The sequence below is a fragment of the Sander lucioperca genome, chromosome 15 (genome assembly GCF_008315115.2).
Source record: "Sander lucioperca isolate FBNREF2018 chromosome 15, SLUC_FBN_1.2, whole genome shotgun sequence".
Lineage (NCBI taxonomy): Eukaryota > Metazoa > Chordata > Actinopteri > Perciformes > Percidae > Sander > Sander lucioperca.
This window is the reverse complement of record NC_050187.1, coordinates 23,440,596-23,466,801: the sequence shown is the minus strand read 5'-3', so window position 1 is coordinate 23,466,801 and position 26,206 is coordinate 23,440,596. Positions and strand designations below refer to the sequence as shown.

Genomic DNA, 26,206 nt, shown 5'->3' with positions numbered 1-26,206 from the left:
TTAGGGAGTTCTTAAAGTTGAGAAATCAGCTGTTTCTCTCTGTGTTCTGGGATTTTGGATGGGCTGGCATCAATCTCGTTGCCATTTTGAATTAAAGTCATTATCCAAATGGGAATTTATTGTTCCAGGACTGTTTGTGTACATGATGTAAAGAGATGTGGGCCCTGCTGACACTCACTAGTTTCTCCTCCTTGTCCTCTCTTTTCATTTAGATTTCTATGTGCTAGACCATCAGCTATTCTGGGACCTCTCTCTCTCTTTCCTGTCGTTGCCTCATTTCCAGAATTTTTGGTTCTGGGTGATCGTCCTGGTGATATAGCCTCACCTCTTGTGTTTATCTCTCCCGTGTGTGAATGATGCCTTTTCCTGCTGTCTGTTTGTGCAGTCTGTCCTCTTTTCAGGTCTTCATAGTGGAGAGGAGGTCATTTGGCTCAGGTTCTATCTGTTTGGTTTACAATATTTCTATGATATTGTCATCCTGAATTTCCATATTATAATTTAGCTAGTTTGGTCTATTGTACACGTCATCTATTGCAGTTTCTTCATTTTATGTAAAGCCCCTTAAGGCAAATTTGTTGAGTTGAAAATTTACTTGACTAAGGACTGTATGAACGGCTAAATGGAAAGTCATACACAGAGCTGAAATCCATCCAAAAATTGATGGAGAATGTAACGCTCACAAAGGTGGATCCTGTGCATGGCTTAATGGGAAAGCTGTTTTTCCCAAATAACATTTCTACAGTACATTTCATTGTTCCGACCGACATCAACAGAATCCATCTGTCTGTTGATGTTTCCCAGACTCATCTATAAAACGTTGCACAAGTCAAAGCAATTCAACAGGTTTTCTTATCTCAGAGGAGCTCGCATGGAGTTCTGATTTATCAAGCTTTTCAGAGGAGAGAGTGTTGAATAAGTTGGCCAGCGTGAGACAGTGTCATTCACTTCTGTGCTAAAGGTGGGTCAGCATTCATATGATGCATACAAAGAGCAGGCCTGGTTGTGAACAATCTTATAAAACCACGTGTCACTAAAACTTATTAACAGTGGAAAATGTACTGTTGATCCTGAGTAAATTCTCACTACAGTATGCTGGTGTTAATGGTAATGGTACATTCATACTTTTGTTGCAGGAAAAGGGGGAAATTGTGGCAAAAAAATGCTATTGAGAATAAAGTCATATTGGTTTTGGCATTTCAAGTTCACGTTGCCACATTAGATTTAGCTGTACTCTGTACTGACGATACACATTAGCAAAGCCCTGTGCATGTCATCACCAGGAAAACAAACACACAAATCAGTAAACTGACAGTCAGTGTAAACTCCAAACATCCTCTGGACCTTTGCTGCCTTGCGCCGTAGTTTTCACATGCTGTTCTCTCCTGCGCAAAGATTGTTTCCCTTCCTTTAGATTTATGATTGAACATAGATTCTTAATTTGCATACATTTTATGAGAAATCCTGCCCAGTTCTCAACTTGTCTGCTATGTCCTCCTCCTCATAGCTTCCAGATAAGTGCTGGCTTCCTGTATTGTTGTGCCAGCCTTCCATGCACACAGCCACAGGGTCCCAGACCACTCTGCCAATTAGACGGCACACACACACAACCACATGGAGCAGAGAAAAGAGAGTGTAACATGATTGTTGATTTCTGCCATCATCATCATCATCACAAAAGTTTTTGTACATTTGCATGCTATATTTGAATACATCATCACTTAACAATATGCACAGAAACACAAAGAAGTCTTCAGGTAGGTCTGTCTCACTTCCCTGTCTGAATAGGTTCTTTTGTGCCCATTCAGAGGGATACATTCTGTGCCTTTAAAATCTTTATTCTTTCTGTCTGAATTGTTTGGTTTTTTGAAATCTTGACTGTCTTCATTCCTTAAAACGCTCTTATCTTCATCCTGGTTTATCCCAAGGTGGCATCTTTTGTATCGTCCTTCTCATAACATAACTCATCCCTCTGACCCCTCCAGCTCTTGCCTATAAACACCCATTTCCCCCTCCCTGCACCCCTCCTCCAATAGCAAACCTTGACTCATGCACCCCAGGGGCCACCCAATGTGAAAAAGCAGACACCCCACCCCCACATCTACTTGCCCATGACCCTAAGACCACAACAGGAACCACATTCTTTCCTTTGTGGCTGGTCTTTCATCCTTCTCCACCACCGGGGCACCAGAAATAACCTGCAAGGAGTATTGTGTGGCAAAAACGGGGCCTTTTGTTCGAGCTGTGCCACGACGAACAAATAAAGTAAACACACCACGCTCCGTCTTACTCCCTGTCTCCTCATGCCTCAGTCTGTTTGTGTTAATGCACTTTATTGAGTATGTGTGGGAGTGACAGGTAAAGCGGACTAATGCATAGTTTCATCAAGGAAATGTCCTTTATCATGAGTTCATAGGTAGGAGTATGATTAAGGAATGTCAGTTAGTGCATCTTTCTCCTGTGAACACAAGCTGAAACTGAGATAATTGTGTGCATTTAACACACCTAGTTCCATGGTTTTTCTTAGCAGTTTGCACATGGATATAGTATTTCCAGAAGTGTTGCAACAGATTTGATGCTTTCGGAAAAACAATAAAAGCTAAGCCTGGAAGCGATTTATATAGTCATGTATATGCTACTGCGTGCTGCCTCTCCTGTTGACCCAGAGGCAGCAGCAGCAGTCAGGCAGAGTGAGACAGAATCTGACAGGACAAGACAGTACGAGGTGTGGTGTGTTTATCTTTTAGTTAGGCTTCCTTCATTACACACGCACTTCCTGCATTACAGATAACCCCTTGGAATTGTGGTAAACATCGCCCTATTTTTGCACTGCGAATTCATGTGCGTGTATAAGGACGTTCGCTTTAAAGAACATGCTCATTTGCGTACATTTAAAAGAATAGTTTTACATTTCAGGAAATACACTTATTCGCTTTCTGGATTGAAGATATATGAGAAGATCGATACCACTCTCTCAAGTGGTTAAGGTCAGGATAGTCTGGCGCAACGATGTACATTGCTGGGATAAAGTCTGAAATCTGGCACGTGGGAGACATGCCGAATGTTCCTCCCCTTCTGCTATCTCCGCTTACTATTTCGCAAGGGTTCGTTGCTGCATCTGGGGGTTAGCACCACCCAGGTCGGTTGTGATTGGTTTAAAGAAATACAAACAAGCCAGAGCATTTTTCCTATATCCCAGAATAGATAATCGGGGTAGCCAGACCATACTCCTACACTGTCACAGTGCTTTGGAGATAGGTCTGATAATGCGAGACTAGGGTCAGGATAGCCCCATTGGTCAGGGGAAAGGACCTGAACACGCAAGCATGAACGCCTGGCCAATCCTAGTTCTTGAATGCAATGCAGGGCGTGTCTTGCCTTTGTGTGTGATCCATCTGGCCTTGGTGAATAGGAGGCTATGCAGTGGCAATCTGTGTGGTAGTTTCCTTAGCCGGGCTAGCAGGCCCGGCTGGCGTCCTTGCTTCTGCTTCCTCCCCACAATCTTCGCTTGCCGCGGCCGACAATAATCCAACGAGCGCCCACTGGTTTGGTGGATGTCCTCCAGAAAGCTGTTCATGCCTTCGCGGCGAAAATTGTAGTTGATTCCCCCTCAAAAATAGGTAATTCAGCACTGTAGTGGTTATGACCATATCAGTGACTATGTAACTACATGGAAACGGGCACAATTATGTCTGTGCCTTGTACAGTAATAGCGTTACTGAAGCCTAGTTTTAGCTTGCGCTTGGAGCAGCTGCTTCATCTGCCTGTTGCCCCTCTGTCTGTCTCGTTCTTTCCAACTCTTGTGAGGCTAGTTCTTCGTCTGTATACTCATCTGTTTAAATAAGTAAGGACGACCATCAAACTCAAAAGGCTCTTCCGTGTGTTGTATATCTGCGAGGCTACAGCTAGCCATCTGTAACACTAGTTTTTTTACAAGGCACAAACATAATTTGGTCCGTTTCCATGTAGTTACATAGTCACTAATATGGGCATAACCACTACAGTGCTCAATTACCTATTTTTGAGGGGGAAATAAACTACAGTTCATCGCTGCGAAGGCATGAACGGCTTTCTGGAGGACATCCACCAAACCAGCGGGCGCTCGTTGGATTGTTGTCGGCCGCGGAGGGCGGGGAGGAAGCAGAAGCAAGGACGCCGGCCGGGCCTGCTAGCCCGGCTAAGGAAACTTAGACGCAGCTAGCAGCTAACAGGGTAGGTGAATTTAAACAATGTCTGAGTTGAAAACAAATCTTGTTATCATGTAAGGGCCCTGTTCATGTTGCACAGACATTTTAATTGCATTTGTGTGTGTTAAGAGGCACAAATACACTCTTTATATTATGCCCTCATAATTGCCGTGTTAGCAATGTGAGCTCTGGGTATTAGCTGCAGCAGCTCCGTGTTGCTAGCACCGATTCGGTGACCTTCCCTAATTGAAAGAGCATCTTTGTAACCAACCCACAAAAGAGGCAGACAGGGATCTCACTCAATCACAAAATGAGTAAGTAAATACATAAACTCACCAGAATATACCTAAACAGGACCCAGTGACTTCTACTAATACAGAAGAAGAGAGTGATGATGCCATTGCACTCTCTCAGTAACTTATTTACCATCAGAGAAAGTCAGGCATCTTAATTGTGTTTCTCATGATCAAGTATTAGCTTAACTGGGTTACTCTAACAGAGTTTGCATGTGTCAATTCAGGTCATTTGAGTGTGTGGGTTAGAAAGGCTTCTCTGTGCAATTTTATTGAACATGGCCATTAGTGGGGGGAAAAGACAGGGGGGCAGGGAAGGTATACAGCCGCACAGATGGGAGGCAGAAACCTTACACCAATCTGTGGATGAGGGGGGCAGGACCTGTCTGAAATGTTTAAAGTAGAAGAACTTTTCTGATCAACAGTGATTCAAGATGTTTACTTTGAATCCCTCATCATCAGCACTGCATTTATCAGAAAAACAAATTTAGGATTTCCTTGGTAAGATCTTTGACCGACCAATGACAGTTTGAAGTTAGTGCTCTGCAGGGAAACCTCCCTCCAGGATTTCACAAAAGAAGGAAGAATGCTGTTTGTTTTGTATGTCAGCTCACTCCCTCTTTCACAAACCCACAATTTCCATGTCAGCGCTGAGAGCTTTTCCCTGTCTGACACTCTCTGTTGGACAAACACCTTCAGTAATCCAAAGGGCTTTATGCCAGTAACAAGATAATGCTCAAGTAGTTACAAGTACAACATATAGTGCAGTGTTAGCAGCAGGCAAACAAGGAAAAGTAACATTCATCTACAAAAACAAGCTGTGTCACAAGTCTGGAGTCTATCCAAGGAATCATAGATAGAAACTGACAAAGGAAAACCCTTTCTTAGTAAAAAAAAATCATCACCATCTTTCATCTGTGGATTTACTATGATAACTTTAAAGGTCCACTGATCCGTATTTTTACATTAACAATGGCTCAGATGACTATGTGTAATGTGAAAGGTGTCAGCCGTCCTGCTGAACCCACAGAAAATGATCACCCTGACTCTGCAGATTGCCTTAAACTTAGCGAGCGTTTTAGCGTCTTTCAGCTGTTTTGGTTTAACTTTACTGGGTTTAGGCTACATTCACCCTACTATGTTTTCATTTTTTAAAACCTTTTGAAACAAAAACGATCTCCGTCCACACAGTGTTTAGGCCCCATATCAGAAATGATCTCTGTCCATATTAACACGTCTGACAACGCATATCAAATGACCATTGGCATACACTGGGCATGCCAGTGTAAACAGGAAGCAGATTGTCTAAAGTTACTCTGCAGTTGAAAATCATGGATGTATTAGTTGAAAATACAGAAAATACTTTTGGAGAAACAACAAAGAATGGTGAAAAGTAAGATCAGGGATGTATTTGCTTGGACCAACATCAAGGTGGAACTATTACTGTAAGGTATGTTAGCCTACCTAACCAAAAAGACTGACTGACGTGGGTGTCTGCGTTGAGGTTTCCAAGGGTCTCCGTTTCTACCCATCCAGCCTCTAGCCTCTACAACACAACCCCAGAGTTTTCAAATTTAAACAGGGTGAGTAGTGTTTCCAAATGTCTGTTTAAGGAGCGGGGAAATTTGTAGTGGAGTAGTGTGGACGCTAGTTGTAATTTTTGCTGCCTGTATCTCTATATCAACCTATATGCAGTTCTGACGGCTCACATCCTTACAGGATCACCTGCCACAGTGACTGTTTCAATGATTGGCCACCCTCCAAAATCTGATGCATGGGAGGGATTTTTTTTTCTTCATGTCCTGAACTTGAAATCTTCTGAATAGGAGGAAGCTTTGAGTAAATATTTACATAGAGCTAAATTACAGATATGTACAAAACAGAAAGCCGATCAACTGTGTTTATACGTTTATCTGTCTAAACAAAAAGTCTATACGCTTGTGTCGAACATCCAGTGCATTCAGCCTTTATGTCACAATGGCTGCAGTTTTTTAAGTGGTGAGGCCATGGGGATAGCAAAGCACATATGACACAGATTTGAAAGTACTTTGTGACCGGTTTTGGCAGCTGGAAACACCACTATAGCATCCATGGTATGCACCAGGGGAAGATAGAGTGAAGAAAAGAAAAGAAAAGAAGGAAATTGCTTTAAATGAAACCTCCTTTTTTCTGCAGGGAGTCTCTGTGTCTACTCAGAGCTGTAGATGGCTCCATATGAGCTTAGATTTGTATATATATGTTTACCATTTTTTTCCTGGTTGAGGATATTGGAGAACAGGAAAGCAAAATCTTATAATCTTTACAACTCCACAAAGGTCAAGCAGAACGTCTGAGATTGTAGAGAAAACATGTGAAAACCCAATCGAAGCACATTTCACGTGAAAAGTGAACCAATTTTCTAAACAAACACAAACACCCTTTGATACTGAAAAAGATATGCGCTGCACAGATAATTTACACGTGAGGTTTGACTCAATCAACACTAAGAACTTCCTTGTACTTATCACTAAACTTGCAATGAAAGAAAGAAGAGAAGTTAGTGGGAAACAGAAAGAGGTAATAGTGACTAATGCTGAAAAAAGAAACTGGTGCTTAAAACTCATAAAGCTCTTTCCTCCTGCTCTCCTGACACCCAATCAACCTGTCCCTGACGTCCTGTTTTCTGCTCAGGTCCACCAATGAACACGGGCCTTTTCAAATGGTACCATTTTGTTCTGTGCAGGTTATGTAACAGTTTGTTATAACACAGGGCCTGGATGTTACAAGCTGTCATTCGCTGACAGAACTTTCATTGTTAATAGTGTACACATATGTGACGTCAGTGTGATTTTACGTCAGCGGGACTGACTGGTACAAAGATATTCATCAGCTACTATAATTTATTAGTTATTTAGTTATTATTCCCTAGAATAGTAGTTCACCTTCTTGAGATGTATTATGGTTAAAAAAAAATCCAATGTTAAGGCCTACAAGCTGTGCAAATGCAAGCAGGGCCCCTGCCTTCTTGGTGCATTCAAGTGCTTGTGTGAAACTTCAGCATCAGACACTTGAGAGCCAGCGGCTTCACGAATAGCTTCCAACTATCCATTAACGTTTAAAAGGGCATGCTCAAGTCTATCTTTATACAACGCTCACATGTCCATATGTACATTGAAACGGTTTTTGGGAGCTGTGACGATCTTTTCTAACAGTAATTCTATTGTAAGTGACATGGGGACAAAAACCACAGTCCTTGTTTTACGCAAAAAATATTCTGAAGTTCATTTAAAGCTTCGGCAGTCTGAGTGACCCAAATCGACTGGGTATCTTATAAAACAACAAGCTTTCCACCGTGACTCAGAGGGATTTATTGATCAATACAGCGACCAATAACTGTTTCAATGTGCATATATCGCCATTTAAGTATTGTTTAAAGATAGACTTGAAAACAATGTGAAGTTATCCTTTAATAGCATCCACAAAGAAAGACTGATTTTTATTATTATTATTAATAATAATAAATATATATATAGCACATTTGAAAACAGAGTTTACAAAGTGCTTTGACACACAAGCAAGGCAGAAGAGGCCAATAAAACAGACAGCTAAACAGTGGGGCCAAACATTAGCAAGACAAAATTGGGTAAATAAAGCAAGAAGGCAAAAGACACAAAACATACTGTAGTAGTGAGAAGACAATAAGCATATACATATAAACAATAAAATAGAATAAGTTCACTGAGCCTTTGTATACTCTGATTATTGATTATTAAAATCCAGGTTTGAATGTGATGATGAGCATTGTATAATTAAAGGAACATGCCGACTTATTGGGAATTTAGCTTATTCACCGTAACCCCCAGAGTTAGACAAGTTGATACATACCCTTCTCATCTCCGTGCGTGCTGTAAGGCTGTCTGACGGCGCCAGTGGTATCAGGCCAGCACAGTACATGCAGGTGAATGGTTCCAGTAATCCTACTGCTCCGAATAAGTGACAAAATAACGCCAACATGTTCCTATTTACATGTTGTGATTTGTAGAGTCACAGCGTGTACAAAAAACAACATAACATGAGACACAGCCATCTTCTAACCGTAAACAAACCGGGAACTATATTCTCAGGCGGAAGAACGTAGTACTTGGGCGGAATGATTTGCTTTGCAGCAAGCCTGTCTGAGAATATAGTTCCCGGTTTGTTTACGGTTAGAAGATGGCTGTGTCTCATGTTATGTTGTTTTTTGTACACGCTGTGACTCTACAAATCACAACATGTAAATAGGAACATGTTGCCGTTATTTTGTCACTTTTGTCACAATTTGGAGCAGTAGGATTACTGGAACCATTGACCTGCATGCTCTGTGCAGGCCTGATGCCGCTGGAACCGTCAGACAGTGTTACAGCACGCACGATGAGATGAGAAGGGTATGTATCAACTTGTCTAACTCTGGGGGTTACGGTGAATAAGCTAAATTCCCAATAAGTCGGCGTGTTCCTTTAAGTATGAGTGATATAATGGGCAGAAACATAAAGAACCTCTCGGTGTAGTCCCCTAAATCAGTGGTTCCTAACCTTTGTGGCTTGAACCCCCTAAAATAAAGCTTTGTCTACTTGTGACCCCTCACCACCGGTCCCAATTCAACTAAAGAATTGTTTTATTTGAATAGTTATAATCTTTGAATACACCCAGGATTCTCAAGCAAGTCGAAAAGACTAGAAAAGATAAATATAATTTTTGTGTAGCAGAAGTGTTTCTTCTGATGTCCTTTCTGTTGATCGTCTTGTAACCCCTTCATATTTATCTTGTGACCCCAGAGCAGAAATCTTTGTCCTGCAGCTGTTGGTCAACTTCAAGCTGAGTCATAGGCTTCACAGAGAGCCCTCTCTGTGCCGGTGTGTCTGGAAGCCAGCTTTTGTTGCCTGCGTGTGTTTTTTGTCTCAGTGTCTGGCAGTGGTACCAGTAACTGAGCGGGTGACTTGTATCTCACACCTCGTGCCAAGATATGTTTTGCCTGCTGACTATTTCTCCTCTCCTCCTTTGCCTCCCCTTGTTTTTTTCTCTCCACTTGGCCCATGTTTTCTTCTTTTATGTCTTTGTTTGTTTACATTCACAGTGGATGGAAATCACAGACTTCAGAAGGATGTAGCCAGGAACAAGACTGTTCTCTCCTTTTCTTCCCCTTTTTTCCCTCCACTGAAATGCAGGCGGTCAGGCATGCTTCGGGTTTCCAAACTAGAGTCTGTGTTGGGGGTCCCTGGAGAGCAACCTTGCCATAATAGCCGGGTGGAGTGGGCTGGCGAGCGCATAGGAGGGAAAATGAATTGCATGCTATGGGGCTTTCCAAACCCTAAATCCTTACAAGGCCTTTGTGGACTACATTGTGCTGAATTTACCCGCATTTACCCCAGCTTACAAACCATCCAGCATGTGATGAATGGCAAAGGTTGAAAAATGTTTTGTGGCTTTCTCACACTCGCATGCTTGGTGAAAATGACTGCAGTCAGGCTTGTAACAAAAGAGAAGTAGTTTAAATCTTGCCTGTTTGTGTTACATTGTGGCACTCAATCCTTGATTCATATCTCCCCTATATTTCACAACTTATCCTCTCCCTGTTTCCTCTTTTTCTCAGTGAGAGAAGTGTGCTGAGAGTGTGCACGTGTACGTACATATATACGCTTACATGATGGAGTACCTGTGGTATGCATGTCACTGCCCATGCATGTGTACATGTACTGTGTGTGTGTGTGTGTGTGTGTGTGTGTGTGTGTGTGTGTGTGCGTGCGTGCGTGCGTGTGTCTCACTCTTTATAGCAGCCTGTGGATTCTTGTGCAAAGGAATAGACCACGGTACAGCTGTAAATCTTAAAGGGAAGCTGATAAATTGGAGCACCAGTGACAGTTCAACTTCCTCCCCTCCGAATGGACTTTGCTCCCTAACCTTGGGAAAGAACTGCCACGTGCTGCAGAGAGGACGGATCAGACAACTCAGTAACAAAGTAAGGAAAAGGAGAAAGAAGAAAAAATAAGAGACCCCCCCATCTCTGCTCCCTCCTCTGACACTCCTCCCATCCTTTAATCTCTGTGACTATGAGTGTATGTCAAAGGAAGGGAGGAGCGATAAAAAAGACCAGGATGAAAAGTCCAAATCTCAGACAGGCGTGAAGTGCATCAAGTTGACTCACTCAGTATGATACACAAACACTGAGTGACTCCTACACAGACGGCCGCATTGTTTGATCACTGAAAGATATGCATAAACTGTACACAAACAGTACAGAAGCAGGGTGCACACTTGTTAAGCACACACTGTGTAAACATGGGAAGAGGTCGTTCTCTTTTGTCACAGACATACAGGAAGGGTAGAAATAACAGACACCAGCCCCATCTTTGCTTAGGGTTCTATTGTCCTCTCTAGTCTTTTTCATTTACTCTTATCTCTATGATGGCACAGTGTACATTATAAAGACACCCACCATTTGCACTTGATCCTCCTGTAGAGCTTTTACACAATGGTCGATTTTGCATTGAGACCATAGATGTAAGGGGAAGTGAAAACATGAGACAGACACAGTCGAGTCTTTACAAAGAAAGTTAAAGACTGCACACGGATGAATGTATACATACCGTACAGTAAGCCTCCCTCCCACCTCGCTCTCTTTGTCAGTTATAGGTGTAACCTTTCCCCCTTTTCTGAAGAAGAGATTAAAAATGAAAACTATTCATTTTAACCTTGAGGGCTTTGCTTGGCTGAGAAAAGTTAAATGAGTGCGACACATGATGTACTTCTACAGAGATAATGGCAAGCTGCTGATGCTTTACCAAGGATTTTCTAAGCACTCTAATTTTCTCTTTTCCCAGCTAGATCAAACAGGACTATCTGTGCCTATCCTTGACAGAGACCCACACTAAAGCAACAACACTGGCTCATCCAGATTAGTAATATGCCAGTACTTGGTGGGAACCTGAAACACTGCAACCAGCCACATCAAGAATATCTTTTCCCACAGGATCTGAGGGCATTCCAAGATCCTGTTTGTTCCTCCTCCCCTCAGATTTTGGGAAACAAAATGAAAACATTCATCAAACCGAATCCATTCATCACGCAGCTACAGTCTCTTAATGAGCACTCTGCTGAATAAAATACGGGAGTAGTTATAATTGTCTTACAGGAAAAAGGAAGAGGTGGTTCAAATCAAAGAATCATGCCAGATATCTAATGAGCTGCAGGATCAAGTGCAAATTAGTTTTGCAAGATACGTACATTTCACCAGTTTCTGAGTCTTTCCATTGAAAATGGGCTTCCTCCTACTTCCTCAAAATGCAGAACCATCTGCCAGTTCATTTTTAGATCTGAGTTTAAAAATGTAATATGCGTTTCTCTTCTCTGTTAATTAGGATCTTCCCTTATGTTCCAAGTTTTTGCCAGTATGTAACTTCAGCTGTGAGAAGAAAAAATGGTTATTGAAAGGATGGATATTTTTGTTATCTGAACACCAAATATACAATTGCTATGTTCTGGAAAAATATATCTACGTACAGAAACATTAGCATTAAAGCTATAGTGCATAGTTTCTGTCGCCTCCATGAGGAATTCTAAGTAATGACAACAAAACAGTTGGCGCGTCTACATGATACAGGCCTTTCCTGATCGCGCACCGTCCCCACTCCTCCACACAGTTGCTCGTAGCCAATGAGGACACAGAGGATTAAAAAACATGATGGACTCTTCAGAAGACGTAATTATCTTCACTCTAGTTTCTGCGTCGAAAGTCGCCGGACAACACAAATCTTCCGAACATAGTCATACTGAGAAATACAGAGAGAGTTGTGTGGAGCTGATAGTCTTAATTAGCTTTGTAGCAACTCATTTGGCAATGGCTTGAATGTAATGGACGTTCATTAATATCAAAAAGTTACGCGCTAAAGCTTTAAAGGGAAACAAATCAATGAATGTCCTGAAAGATAATTCCAAGAAGCATTCTTCAATAAAAGAACTATTTTTTTAAGTACAAAGTAGGGACAAAAAGAAGGTTTGGACAATGGTTCAGAAATGTACTAATAAAAAAAGTGAAGTGTCTTCTACAGTAGCTGTGTTTGTTGATCAGTCAGAAACCTAACCAGTTTATCCAGGAACTTCATTTGAACCCAATTACCATTTTCATGTTAATTTGCTGTCTGCTCGGAGGCTAATGTCTGCAGTGATAACATCGGCGTCTACTGCCTCTTCGTCTGCCCATGTTTACAGATGTGTGTCCGACAGCAGGCGCCTTTCCTGTGTGCACCCACAGCCGGAGGGTGGAAGAGTAGATCTGATGGATGTCAGCGTTATTATTCTCACTTTGCTTGTGTAATCTACACAACATATCCATGGGTTACCTGTTAAATTCAAGTCATGTACACAGCTCTTTGAGGCAGCCTTTTGTGTGTTGGTCTGCAAATGTGCACTTTAATGAACCCACTTTTTCAAAGACCTGGTGTTGTGTTTCTTTTTCATATATTAGTATACATGCAAACTGTATCAATGTATGTTATGAAAATTTATATTTTAGTCATTTGTTTTACTGTTTTGATGAACAGGAAATTATTAGATGCCTGTAAGCTACTCTAAGCAGTAGAAACACATACGCATCATAAATCATCAAGTTTGAGAAATAATTGACCAATCAGAGCTTTGAAGGCAGGAATAATAATCGTGCTGGCAAAAAATAAACAAATGATTCTCTTGTAGCCTACCGATTTTCTTGTGAATTCTGTTCGAACTGGATCCAGGAAATAGCCACAGCCTTGCACTCTTAAGTCTGATGACAAAAGCTCTCACCTTATCCTCTTCTGCAGAGGAGGTCATCTGCTCTGTGTGATGTCTCTCTGAAGAAAACTGATTGTGTAAATGGTGGCTATCTGAGAATAAGAGCAGAGACACTATGTACAAGTTCATTCTGGGTTTCAGAGACATGGCAACACAAACTGTAAGCATATAGCAACAAGCAGCCCAAGTATGAATATATGCAACTGTAAATGTAAAAGTATAGTTTGCACCATCAGATCTTTATAATCACTATCCCATCCTGCCATATGCACCAATTTGTGATTTATTTCATTTTTGTCATTTACCTAAACAGGTGCAGGTCCTAAATGCGATAATTGACATGTGTGTTTCCTGTCTGGAGTTTTTTTTTTTACCCCTTAGAAACTGTTAATCCATTGTCACGGAGACAACACCATGATCACATGCTTGTATTTACACATTAAACTTGTAATAATATTATCTTACAAATGTAAGCAAACAATTGGTGTTAAACCGAATGATGTTGTCAAACCAGTGGTCACTTCACATCCATTATCACCCCAGGTGGCAGTCGCACCAATTCAGCCTCTATTGGCCATGACCAAGGCAAGACTCCTGAAATGACAACCCCCCCGCCATTACCTTTATACCCAGGGTCAAAGGTAAGCCGGCAGGCTGCAGCTGTGTTGGCTGGGTTCTGATAGTCGCCTCTGAGTAACAGCCAATTTCAGTTTGATTACAGCTAAAGTGTCCTGACTGAAGCTACAGCTGGAAAACAAACATCAGTGATTTAAACTCACAGGGCAGCTGACCTGAAGCCAGATTATATAAGGTTTTCAAACGGAACAGTGATACTGCTTTACTTTTGCATGATCCAATGATTTAACCCTGTGCACTATGTGTATCGCAATTTTATGGAAAGGGTTATTTATTTATACAGTTGCTGCGTACAAATTAAGCTGTTGTGTCAGGGCAATTAGGTGTTTATTATTTGTTAACAGATGGTGAATGCTACATTTGTCCCAGAACAGCTTGTTTGTTTTTCACTCAGGAAGTGTTCATCATTTTTTGCAGATATCCACTGTCTATACGGTTGATTTTTTCGTTGTTTTATTTTTATTTTTTGAGTCATGAGCAGCAATCACTCTATTTTCAGACCACGAGGAAAGCAGCACTAGTCGACCCAGATGTGACCGGTCTGATGGATGGATTTGAACCAGCTGCTGCAACAACATGTCTATTTCAGTCCCCCATTGTTTGGCACTCAGTCATCACTGTGTATGTAGCAAGTCAACAGGCAGTCTCCTGTGTGTGCTACCCTTTTGCTCACAAAAGAAAAATGATTCATAGAAAAAAAAGCATGTTTCCCCTCTCTCAGCACGTGTCCTTCCACCGAGTAAAACTTCCCTCACTTTCATATTCCATAATACACGTACTCAGTTGCAGCACATGCAGAATGGGAAATGTTTGGGTGGCATGGCAACACATTTCCAAAATGGAATAAATGCTTGGCAGCATATGTGTGGTCAAACAGTCTGTGGCCCTATGGCACTCCTTTTTCTTGTAATAGGAGAGTACTTAGCTGGCCTGGCAGCATCAGTCCTTTGAGAAACACTTGATATGAATGAGTTGCTGTGAATACCACAAAGCACATCAACACCAAACAATGTTGCCATCTGCTCCCCATAAACTTAGCAAGATTTACGAGCAGCGTTACGTGGATTCTGGGTTTTCCGGAGATTTTTCTCGGTCAAGTCAACATCTACTGTTGACCATCACAATCTGACTCTCCCTTCCTCTATCTGACAGCTGCAAGTAAAACCCTGTTCTCTCTCTGTAAAGACATTTTGCATCATAAGTACAATAATTAACAATGCTGGAGGAGACAAACCAGATGATTTATACTCCCTTATTTACGCCATTATATAAACATATTAACTTTCGTTAGATTTCAACACATTATGGGATTCCATGTCTAATCCCTGCAAGAATAACTCTCCAAAGATGTGAGCTTTTTCTCCATCAAACCGGGAGCATAGTGCCTTTAACATATGTGACTTGCTTATATAATGTCATCTTAAAAAAAAAAAGAAAAGCCAGGCATGTACTACAGGGATTTTCTGGTACTCTTGGGTGGCTGGCATACGACAAAACCAGTCATTACAGCGTGTTCTGAAGATGTAAATCACACTGAGGAACAGAGGTGGAGGGAAGGGTGCAGCATTCATGGGGACCATGGTGAGAAAGTGTTGGGTTGCACTCTGTCACCTTTGAGTGGAGATTTAGTCAATTGGTGACATGTGACACTGCCGGCCACCTGTCTAACTACGATAGGTGTCTGCTAACACACGTATGCACACACACACACTAACAAGCACACATGTAGACCTAGATAAATGCAGCTGTCCTGGACAGGAAATTCATTTTACCAACCTAAAGCACAAAATGTACCTTTAGTAAACCGGAGGAGCAGTTCTCAGCATTTTTGTCTCAAGACAAAGTAACAGTGCTTACTCGCGAGCAAGTTTTTATCTAATTATCACTTACTTTTTCAACCGACTTTCTTTTGTACTTCATTTTATTCTTCTTAGTATCATTTATTCATACATTTAATTTTCTGTGCTCATTTCTCTTGCTCTATTCTTACAAAGTATATCTAACATACTGTCTATTCATGTACAAACATACATAAACAAGAACAAGAAAAAGAGTAAACTTTACCCCTAATGCAAAACACTCATAAGTTCCACCAGATAAGGAGAAGAGGAGGCATAGAGGCCTCAAACCACTCAGTATTTCATAAGAAACTGAAGCTAAGATGCAAGAAGCATTATTGCCACTCAGCTGGACATAAACACTAGATTAGGCTTTAAAAGACTGAGGAAAAAGTGATGTCATTATTCTGACCTCCTCTGAAGTTCTCAAAGGATAGTTCAAGTGATTTAGCTGACAGCGTAAAACACAGCTTTCTTTGAAAGCGCAGCCAACGTTTTCTCACATGTAATCGAGGTTGTGCAGTCCAGGGCGCTGTAAATTTGTGTAACGTGGCCTTTCCTGTCTCCCTTTCTCCAATGTCTACATTTGCCAGCCGCAACTACAATGCTCACTATTTATAGCGCTTTTACCTCATATTAACTCTCTCCCTCGCTTAGCCTGCCACTTCCTGTCAAAGAGGAAACGTATGTGTGTGTGTTTGTGTGTTTGGTTTACTGACCTTTGGGGAGCAACCAGACTGCTGTTGATGGCAATGGGATTTTGTTTCCAGTCTTTTTGTGTCAAGTTAAAGTTGTGAGGTATTAACAGATGTCTGCCTGTTTTCCATACTCTAAATTCTGTACTGCTCTGTCCTTTTCATTAACTCATCCCTATTCTTGCAACATCTAGAGACCTCACCTATTGGAAATGAAAAAGTGACAGCCAATAAAGCTTTCTGGGCCAGGTGACAGGTTTTCTGCATATGCAAGCCGAGCACACTCAGTATCTATTTCAGGGCCTTTGAATGAGTGTGTGTGCTGTACGTGTTTGGGTGTGTGTTTGTGTAAACCAATACCTCAGGGTTGAGATGTCGGAGTTCACTTTCCTTCAAGGCCATGATCGAAGGAAAAGCTTCAACTGGCTGGAACATCCTGTTTTGGACGTAAACACTGTTATGCAGCCAGGGCTTTCTTTCCCGTGTTGGAAAAACAATCTGCCCTATTACTTTATGTCAGCATCAGCCTCCCCGGTGGTCAATAATAATGACGACATAAGCCTTTAATGCTGTTCAAAGTGAGAGACCTCTGAAGAAGTAGGTCTTATAAAAAGGTGGCAGGTACTTTAAGTTTGTTTCAGCAAATTGGACAGACATAAGAGAGACAGGATAGGAAATCCCAGGGAGGAACACACTTTTCTGTCTGTCTGCATTGTAGGTCCTGGGACTTTTTCTCCTGACATCACCTCCTCTGGTCACTGCTGGGTTACAGGCCAGGGATATTCCATGTCTAGACTTCCTGTCATTTTGTTTGGGGCTGGTGGGGCATTACACAGATGTTTACCTAACGTGCTTGTCTTCTTGCTGTAAAACAACAAAAGCACATAACAAAACGCATCTATGGACATTCAAAACAATGAGGTTTGAAAGAGTGAGCTTCAGTAAAATGGTTCTGAAATGTGATGCAGGAAGTGAGCACGGGGGAGCGAGTTCAACTTCTAAAGAGTATCTGGAAACTTTGCAGCTTATTCAGACCTTTGATCTGTCAAAGTGAAATCTGTCTTCCACAGAAATCTTGCTTAAAAGTACAAAGCATTCATTAATAAGCTGAAATAAACAAAGACATACGAGTGCAGATTGTACATTTATTTTATGTCCATTCTGTTAGAAGAAAGGCTTTGTATTCTTGCTCCTTCACAAACAGCTCATACAAAACAGTCACTTAGAAAAATATACATTGATATTAGAACTGAAAACTTGAGATTCAGTGTTTAATTCAAATATACAATTTGCATATTAAGAAACTACACAAAAAAAAAAAAAAAGGTCAGAAAAGGTGGCTTCGATTGAGGCTAGACAACCGGTAGAGCAAGCATCCAAAAGAAGGCACTGTCATTTTTCCAACTCCTCATAAAGCTTATTGAGCCTACATTCAACAACAACAAAATATTCTGATTTTCATGAGTGCACAAAAGACGAAGAGGAGGGTCAAGGGTAAGTCTGTGAGAAGATATTTCTTCCTGTTGTTTACCCCTCCCTGTTTAACCCCATCCTTGACGCCCCCACTTTCTCTGTAAAAACAAAAACTCAAGCTAAATACAGGAGAGCCCAGCTACTGCTACAGTACTACACACCAGGGTTAGCTGACTTTGGAAAGATCATCAGGTTGAAAAGACAGTGGGGCCTGGGAGGTTTTTCTTTAAGACTGTCACTTTCCTAATCCTGAGTGAGGCTGAAAACCCAATTAAAAACAACAACTAAGGTCACTGCTTTTTGATTCAAACAGTAAGAATGTTCAAGGTAAATGTGTCATTAAAAAGGCAGCCGTTAACGACATACTTAATCCTTTATCATCTATATCACTTTCCTTGTCTTTCCCTTTCAAAGTCGACTCCTGCACTCTTTTCCTCATAGCCCTTCTTAATAGCCATCTCTTGGTACATCATCAATGTCCAGTAACTTTCTACAATAGTCCAGACACAGGCTTTTAAATTCTCCTATAAAATGTTCAGTTTCTCTCAATCTGGTCAAGATCCAGCTCTCCCCCCAGCTGGAAAATGTCCCTCTGTATCCCACAATCACCCTTCCAGAGGGTGCGTTTACCACCCACGATGCCTTCAGGAGAGCCAGGCCGCGAGTCCACGCTACAAGCCGAGTCGCTATCCAGCTCCTCGTAGGATGAATCCTCTTCCTCAACATCTCCTGCCACTTCCTGTCGGGACTCCAGTCCCAGCTCGTGCACAGCAGTGAAGTCTGAATCTGGTTGGCTGGAGGTGACAGAAGTGGGAGGAAGCAGGCTTGATTGGCAGCCGTCGGTGGCCGAGAATCCGGGGCAGCTCAAGCTCTGAAAAGTCTGAAGTTTCTGTATAGAGGAGACAAAGAGGGAAAATAGATGTTGGTTTGTACATCTCAACTCATGTTCACTTTCTGGCTTTACTCTAATGAGGCTATTAAAGTAGAGGGGTTTGTCAGGGGGGATTTCAAGCTCAGGGGTTTCCATGTGTCAAGTTTCAAATTGGGTTTCAGCTGGCGTTCACTTTCTTCGACGGCATGTGAACACGTAAACACGAAAGCACACAAGTACACACCCAAGCCACTGAAGAACGTACACAAAACCTTCTGGCTTCAGAGAAAACACAAAGCATTTGCAACCCACAAAGGTATCTTGTTTCAAACTGTGCTCTAGGCCTATTTATCACTGTGGAAGCCACTGTGAAACACATGCAGCATGACTGGAAACCCAAACTTGTATAGTGGTTACAATGTTTTGTAGTTCTGCACTCTGGGGAGACTCAGGGATAATCTATGTGAACAATGTTTTAACTCTAACACTTGACCTTTGAGAAATTTAATTCACTTAGAAGTTGTCTTTCATGCTCTCATTCCACCCCAAATTCCTCTCTGCAACAAAGAAAGGCAGTCGTGCAGCAGAGTGAAGGGGTTAATGATCTCTGGAGTGCCCCAGCAGCAGATGTTGGAGGCATGGAGGTGAATAGAGATGAGTTTTTCTCTATAGAGCCTTGGCTTACATGACAGACACCTCTAATGTTCCCTAGTGTGTTAGGACATTGCTTTTCCTGTTACAATGAGCTTGTAGTCTCCCTTTCTTCAGTCTCACTTTAGTAGGTTCACTTTTTTCCCTGCCATGCTTTAGCACTGCCCAAAAGAAAACTATAATGCAGGATTTTAGCTGTCTGAGTTGAACCTTTGCTGGATTAACTTTACATGCAAACTGCTCAAATGCAGAATACCTCATCTGCAAACGCTTGTGGTGCTCATGTGAGGAGTAGGAGGCCTTTTTGCTGTAGTTACCCCACTGGAGTGGAAATTGGGATTTCGGAGACCTCGCTCTGTGTGTTCAACCCACAGTATTACCCCACTACTAATTATCACAGCAGAGGAGGAGACGAGAAGAAAGGAGAAAGGAGGGGGAGAGGCAGCTTCTCGACAACATGCTTTCTATTAAATCTACAGAGGCTGACTGCCATTTGGGTGGGCGTGGCGCCTGGCGGTAGGTTGGGGGAGCAGGGTTAGATTTCTGCTATGTACCCAGCTTTGCCATTTCTTTCCTGACTGCACAGGGACCCGCAAACACACATTCAAGCAATGGCTCAACTAACACACCCCCTTTTACCACCTCTACTGCTAACACAAGTCAAAGAGAGCCTTCCATTTGTCTTTAAAATGTACAACTGAAGTTGTTAGTTGTACTGGACACTGGGGTTACAAAGATGACACACACATATAATCTGATAGCAGATAACATTCCCCATCTGACAGCTCGCCACACCCACTATGCCGAGGAAAAAACAACGAAGGGCCAAGGTGAAAGGGCTGTCAGGGATGAAAATGAGGCAGGGGACACAGGAGAGAACTGATACACGCTGACAGGAATGATATGCATGACATGCATCCCCAGAATTCACACCTGCCTTCATTGAAGGGGTTGAGGAATCTAGAGGCTAAATTACACTATGTTCCACTGACAACACACCCAAGTGACTTGTAATATGTTGATCCTCACAATCCTTAACCCCTGCCCACCGAACCTCCAGCAGACTTTACAACAACCTTTATTTTATTAATTTAGATAGCCCATGTCTGTACCGTAAGGTTTGCTGTGACGAATATGCACGGACTACTTTTTTTCTTTGCATGGACTGTATTACTCATCCACACACCTATAAAATGGATAAAGTATGGTGGCAAGTGTGTGTAGGTGTGAGAAGAAGTAATAACTCTTAATTTACACCTTAAGGCAGGCCCGAGTGGGATGCCTTTTCAGCCTGAGAATGTTGTGGTGAAGGGGGTGATTGGGAGACAGGGTGTGAGCATAGCCAGGGGAAAAGGAGAAAGAAGTAAAAAAAAAAAAAAAAAAAAGTCAAATGCCAGAAATGATTGTGACATCTATAACTGCAGGTATAAATCCCTTCCACAAATTACGCAAAGAACCAAATTCCCATAAGAGACGGTCAAATTGAATCTGTTCCTGGTCGGTAAACATACACAGGTTGTAACCAGCTCTGCGTTTTCACATTATCACTTCCTTTTCCAGACAGTTTGCCAGCTACTAGAACATTCCTTTGGCTCTCACTAAGACAAACCACCTCTTTAACCTATGACAACTATGAGAATCTTCTTCAATGGATGCTTAATTTACATGACATAGTACAACCCTGCTTGTTTAGGTAGCTGGCCACACTAGATAAAGCCTTTAACCTGGACTGGTTATTGACAAGGAGACTAACATCAAGTTAAGTCTGAGTAGCATGGGAAGAGAAAGAGAAGTGAGACAGTAAATGTGTTTTACTGTGTGTTTTGCAGAGGTGTGATCTGCTTTCAAGAATTTCTGTGACCAGAGGTAACGTAAAACTAACTCCATGTGTGCGTTTGTGTATCTGTGCTTGTATGTTTGATCACGATGCTTGATTTTCCCTTCTTAGCAGCTGGCATGACTAGAGGAAACATGCTCACTAGGCTCCATTACCAAAGCCTTGTTGATCCAACCCTGGCTAGTTCCTGAGAGTGACTGGCTGGGAAAACAAATCTTTGGGAAAAGGAAGGGAGGGGTAGAGGGATAAATTGATGGTACTCTCTAATAAGAGAACAGGCAAAGGACAATATTTCCATCCAAGGAGGTATGATGAAGGAAGATTCCAGCGTGTCATATGAATGATAGGAGTGCAAGAAAGCAGGAATATATAGTCTGAGTACAGGTTTGTTATCAGTGCCTGCGGTTGTTGCTATAGCTTTTTTGCAGAATTTCAAGAGCATTCGAACGAATAATGAAGCAGGATGTGAAAAAAATCAAGACTCTCTGGGCTCCCTAAAAACAGAGCACTGCGAAGCATTAAACAGTGCATGTCATTAAAATATTTCTACGGTTCTTTTTTGAGATTTGGTTTGTCCAGGGGTCATTTTTACTCTCTGGTTGTTCCACTACTTTCTCTGACCTTATGAAAGAACAAAGTCTTGTCGTGGGGAAAGCAAATCGGAGCTCTGTGCATCCAAATATCGCCACTATTAATCAGATTTGGTTGCTCGTTGATCAACTGCCTGATAGTAGACAGAGGGCGAAAGAAAGAGATGAAGCAGTACAGGGAATAAAAGATGGAAATACAGCTCAGAAGCTGCAGAGAGGAAGCAAATGAATGGTGATGGGTCCAACCTTTGGATGGGCTGTTTACCCAACAGGGTAAATTAAATGATAAATAAATAAGCGTGACTGAAAATGAGGAATGCCTCTTAGTGAACACCACTACCTGAGCTGGAGGGACGGAGGCCTGAGATCACTTAGCCCTGAAGCTTCGGAACAACGGCCCAGAAACTTAATTCAGCTTGATTTAATGCAGTCCCCGATCAGACTCAGAAAGAGACATGCCCAGTTATGTATAAGGATCTCTTGAACTTCCCTTGGTCTAAGAACAAAAAGGTGTTTGTCTGTGTGGTGAGTGCATTTGGCCCAGGGTTTAACTAAATGCAATAAAGGACAATTTGCAGCATCAAAGCAAGATTAGAAATAAGCTGATGCTGATTTATGTTTAATCAGTGGGAAGTAAAGTGATACTAAACTCTTTGAAATTAGTCAAATCAAATAAATATGAGTGTGTGTGCTTGTCAACATGTGTTCAACATTTCCAGCTAACCTGAGTCATCTTTGCCAGGTCCAGGGAGGGTCGCTGCTCCTGGGCATCTTCTGGTCTTCTTCGCTTCATACCAATCTTTTTGTCGTTCAGCACGCAGGGCTGAGACTTGCTCCGAGACAGACACCCCGTGCCCCTGGATCTCAGGCCGGCTCGCCTCCCCAATTCTGGGGTGGAGTCTGGAGAGCTGGCCTCCGACGCCTCCTCCCTCTGGAGCTCTGGCAGGCTGATCTGCTCGTGGGAGAGGGAGAGGGGCCTGAGGAAGTGGTGATTGTGGGAGTGGTGATGATGCAAGGAAGAAGAGGTAGGGGAGACTGGAGAGGCAGTGAATTGAGGCTGGAGAGGCAGTCGCTGGTTGAAGAATGGCAGATCCAGTGCTCCATCTGAGGGGTTTCTGGAGCGGGAGGGCAAACTGAAGCTGGAGCTACGCTGCATGGTGGGAAAATGACCGCTAGAGAACCCCCCTCCTCCTCGCACACTTCCTCCACTGTGGCACCTTCGTTTCTCCACCGTTGTCCACACTCGGGAGCCTTGGGGCCTCCAAGATGAGCGGAACCCACTGAGTTCATCCGAGAACGACAGGGAGCGACACTGACGCTTGCTCGGGGGTGCGGTGGGAGCTTGGCTAGTAGCTGTAGTGGTGTAATGAGCAATGGTGGATGTGGTGTGGGAGTGGGGGGTGGTCATGCCGCTGTTGCAGAGGCTGAGATCTCTTATCAGACTGGTGATTGCTGTGGCGCTGCCTGGCTCCTTAGTCCAGTGCCAGCTCCCCGGCTCTGGCATCACATCCCATAGGCTCTCCAGACTGGCACCAGACTGGCAGGGAGCTCTCTGCTGGATTGCACAGCTTTGCCCCAGGTCCAGCCACCTATCTGCCTCTACAATATTAAAAACATATAAACTAATATTAAACTCATGTATGTGTTATCTTATAAGTAATGATTTGCAAAATGTGTATTATGTTCATTACAGCATGATGAATTCTAGCTTAAAGAAAGACAATATTGTCGGGAAGGAAGGAACATTTAATACCTAACCACACAGACATAAACAAACAAGCTTAAGGCAAGAGGGAATGGTTACTGTTAGGATAAGATGGAGATTAGCGGGAGCGCCTTGGTAGCAGAGTGGTGACAGCGTATGCTAATGTCCTCGGTTCAATTGCAGCAGTGGTACCTTTGTTGCATGTCATACTCCCTCTCTCCCTCCCCCATTTCCAGTCTGCCTCTACACTTTCCTGTGTCCAATAAAGGCGAAAAATGCCAAAAAGATCATCTTTGACATGGAGATTAGTTTCTGGTAATTGCAGCAGGGAAGAAACTCAAAATACATTTAAAGTCTTTTAGGGCAGTTAGGGAGCAAACAAATCAACAGGAAATCATGAGCTTTGATGAATCTAAAAAAAATAAATTGCCATCAGTCATTTGTCTTATGATAAATGACAAGATTAAGCCTAGAGGACATAACACTGCAGCTGTTCAAACCAGTGCTGCTCATGTGTAACTGAACTGAAAGCTGACAGCAAGATGAAAAAAAAAGACATTCAATTTTCAATGCATTTTAAGACGTTATTTTATTGTACGTCTGAAGAAGCTGGTTGTTTTTTATGAAAAATGTGGTAGTGCTCATTATGGTATACTGGTTTAGTGGCCGGTAGCTTGACTCAACAAGATCACTATGTGCTATGACTTGATTATTTTTCAGATAAACAGCTAGGAGGACATGAAGTGAAACCTCAGCTGTAAGTTGTAATGGCAACATACTCTTAGCATTAGAATCAAGTTCCTGTCTCTATTACATTCGGGGTTAGTTACGGTAAAAAAAACAACAAAAATGTTTTAGGTAGAAATTCTACATCACCAATGAAATCTGACTGTTCCTCAGTACAAAGCAAGTCTTTCCCAATAATCTTATGGACACTGTTTCTGAGGTATCCTTTGGACAAGCAACATCCACACTCCTGACTTTCTAAAAAACTGGACCTGCAAGACTGCTGTTTCTAAAAAACCTGAGCTACATATTACAATAAGAATCAGCCAGTGAAACAGTTGGCAAGGCAGTCCCACTAGTCAAGTGGTCAGCAGGATATGCTTTGAAAAGCAGTATGACTTGCCAGCTGTCTCACCATCCGCACAAAAGAGTCTATCACACAGTTGTGGGAGATAATACACCTACAGTGAAGTGCCATAGTGGCTTGAGCTACTAAGCCAAGTGGTCCAGTCGTGAATCTATTAAAGCGTTTTGGCAAAAAAGGGCTTTTTGCTGAGCCAAAATCCCGTCCTTTTGGATGCTTGTCTCGAATTTTGGCATGCTCTCTCACAGACTGGTGGACGGAAATCATTGTTTTGGGTGGACAAACAATGTAAGGGGGCTACAGTGACGACCTGACAGGAATGTTAGGAAAACAACTTGACAAAGGGAGAAAGGGATGAACTTCAAAAGGCCACCCTTTGAAAGCTAGAGACAAAGTGCTGGTTGAACTAACAAGACATGCTACACAATGTTAATGTCAACATTAACAGTGAAAACAGAACGCCACGCTCCTCCCTGTGATGTCACCACATCCACGTCCCCCCCAAAAGAAAAAGAGGATAGTGAGTGATAGTGTGGGGCTTGAATTTACAGTAGCATGTCTTTTAACACAGGGGGCAATTACTGCAACACTGACAGAGCCAAAGGGAAATTGTTGACATAGGCAACAGCATATTCAATTACAGTTCACTCCCATGAGAGTGGTGTGCAACGTTGTGTGGAGGCAGGTGCACTCTAATCATGAGAGGGAGATGAGTGACTGGCAGAGAAAGGGAGAAGTGAGAAATCGAGTGGATAAACAATGAGACGGTTATAGTGGGGGTTGCCGATTTTGATTGGTTCAATTTATCAAGGGATTAAAAAGGCAATCCATGATGCCATTACATTTTTTAAATTATGTTATGACAAAGGATCCCACCATTATTACTGTCCAGATCTTGAGTGACTCGGGAAGACAGAAAGATGGGAATTTTTGGGAAGCAAAGAAGGAAAGACAAATGGAGATAACCCACCCACAGTCCCACAGGAGAGGAGGGTGGTCCCTCTGCTCATGGTGTGGAGCTCATGCTGTGGAAGACAGGCACACAGGGAGACAAAATAAACAAAAAAGTGCAGGACAAAAGTACAGCATGTTTATCATCAAACCATAATCAAATGAGAAGATCGATTTCATCTCTGCACGTTTAATACCCCTGTAGGTCCAGACAGTGGTGAGAATAACTAAAGCAAAGCACATTCACTTAAGTGCAATTCTTTATTTGATTATTACGAGTTACTTTGCATATTAAAAGTTTATAAATCCTATAATGAGCACATAAAAAAACAATGGTTAAAGTAGCTCCACCTCAACCAGATACAACTTTGAATTGCTTACATAAAGCTGCCCTAATCAATATCTTTATAGTAACAATATGCGGTGGCCACCGGGAGCCGCCCACTTTGAGCTTAATTTTGGTTCTTCAGAAACCTGTGTGACATCACGGAGACTATGTCCATATGTTATAGTCTATGGTGTCACCTGAAAACATTTTTGGTTGTGTTGTGCGCTTCTTGCAGCGCTTTTTCTAAATGCTGCGCATGTGTTGTCAAATTGCTAATTAT

At 42.2% G+C, this 26,206-nt stretch overlaps 1 protein-coding gene across 3 annotated transcripts in view; it reads right to left on the bottom strand.

The window, feature by feature from the left end:
* Positions 1 to 17,555: 17,555 nt before the first annotated feature.
* Positions 17,556 to 26,206, bottom strand: part of LOC116055597 (protein FAM53B-like) — a 20,814-nt gene continuing 12,163 nt past the window's right edge. For 2 of the 3 annotated variants that reach the window (XM_031307627.2, XM_031307635.2), the window contains exons 3-5: positions 25,618 to 25,672; positions 22,577 to 23,451; positions 17,556 to 18,792 (exon numbers count right to left, since the gene is read on the bottom strand). In XM_031307627.2, coding sequence (XP_031163487.1) covers positions 18,439 to 18,792; positions 22,577 to 23,451; positions 25,618 to 25,672 — 1,284 coding nt within the window. In that variant the 3' untranslated portion in view covers positions 17,556 to 18,438. The other variant, XM_031307644.2, reaches the window with a different exon arrangement.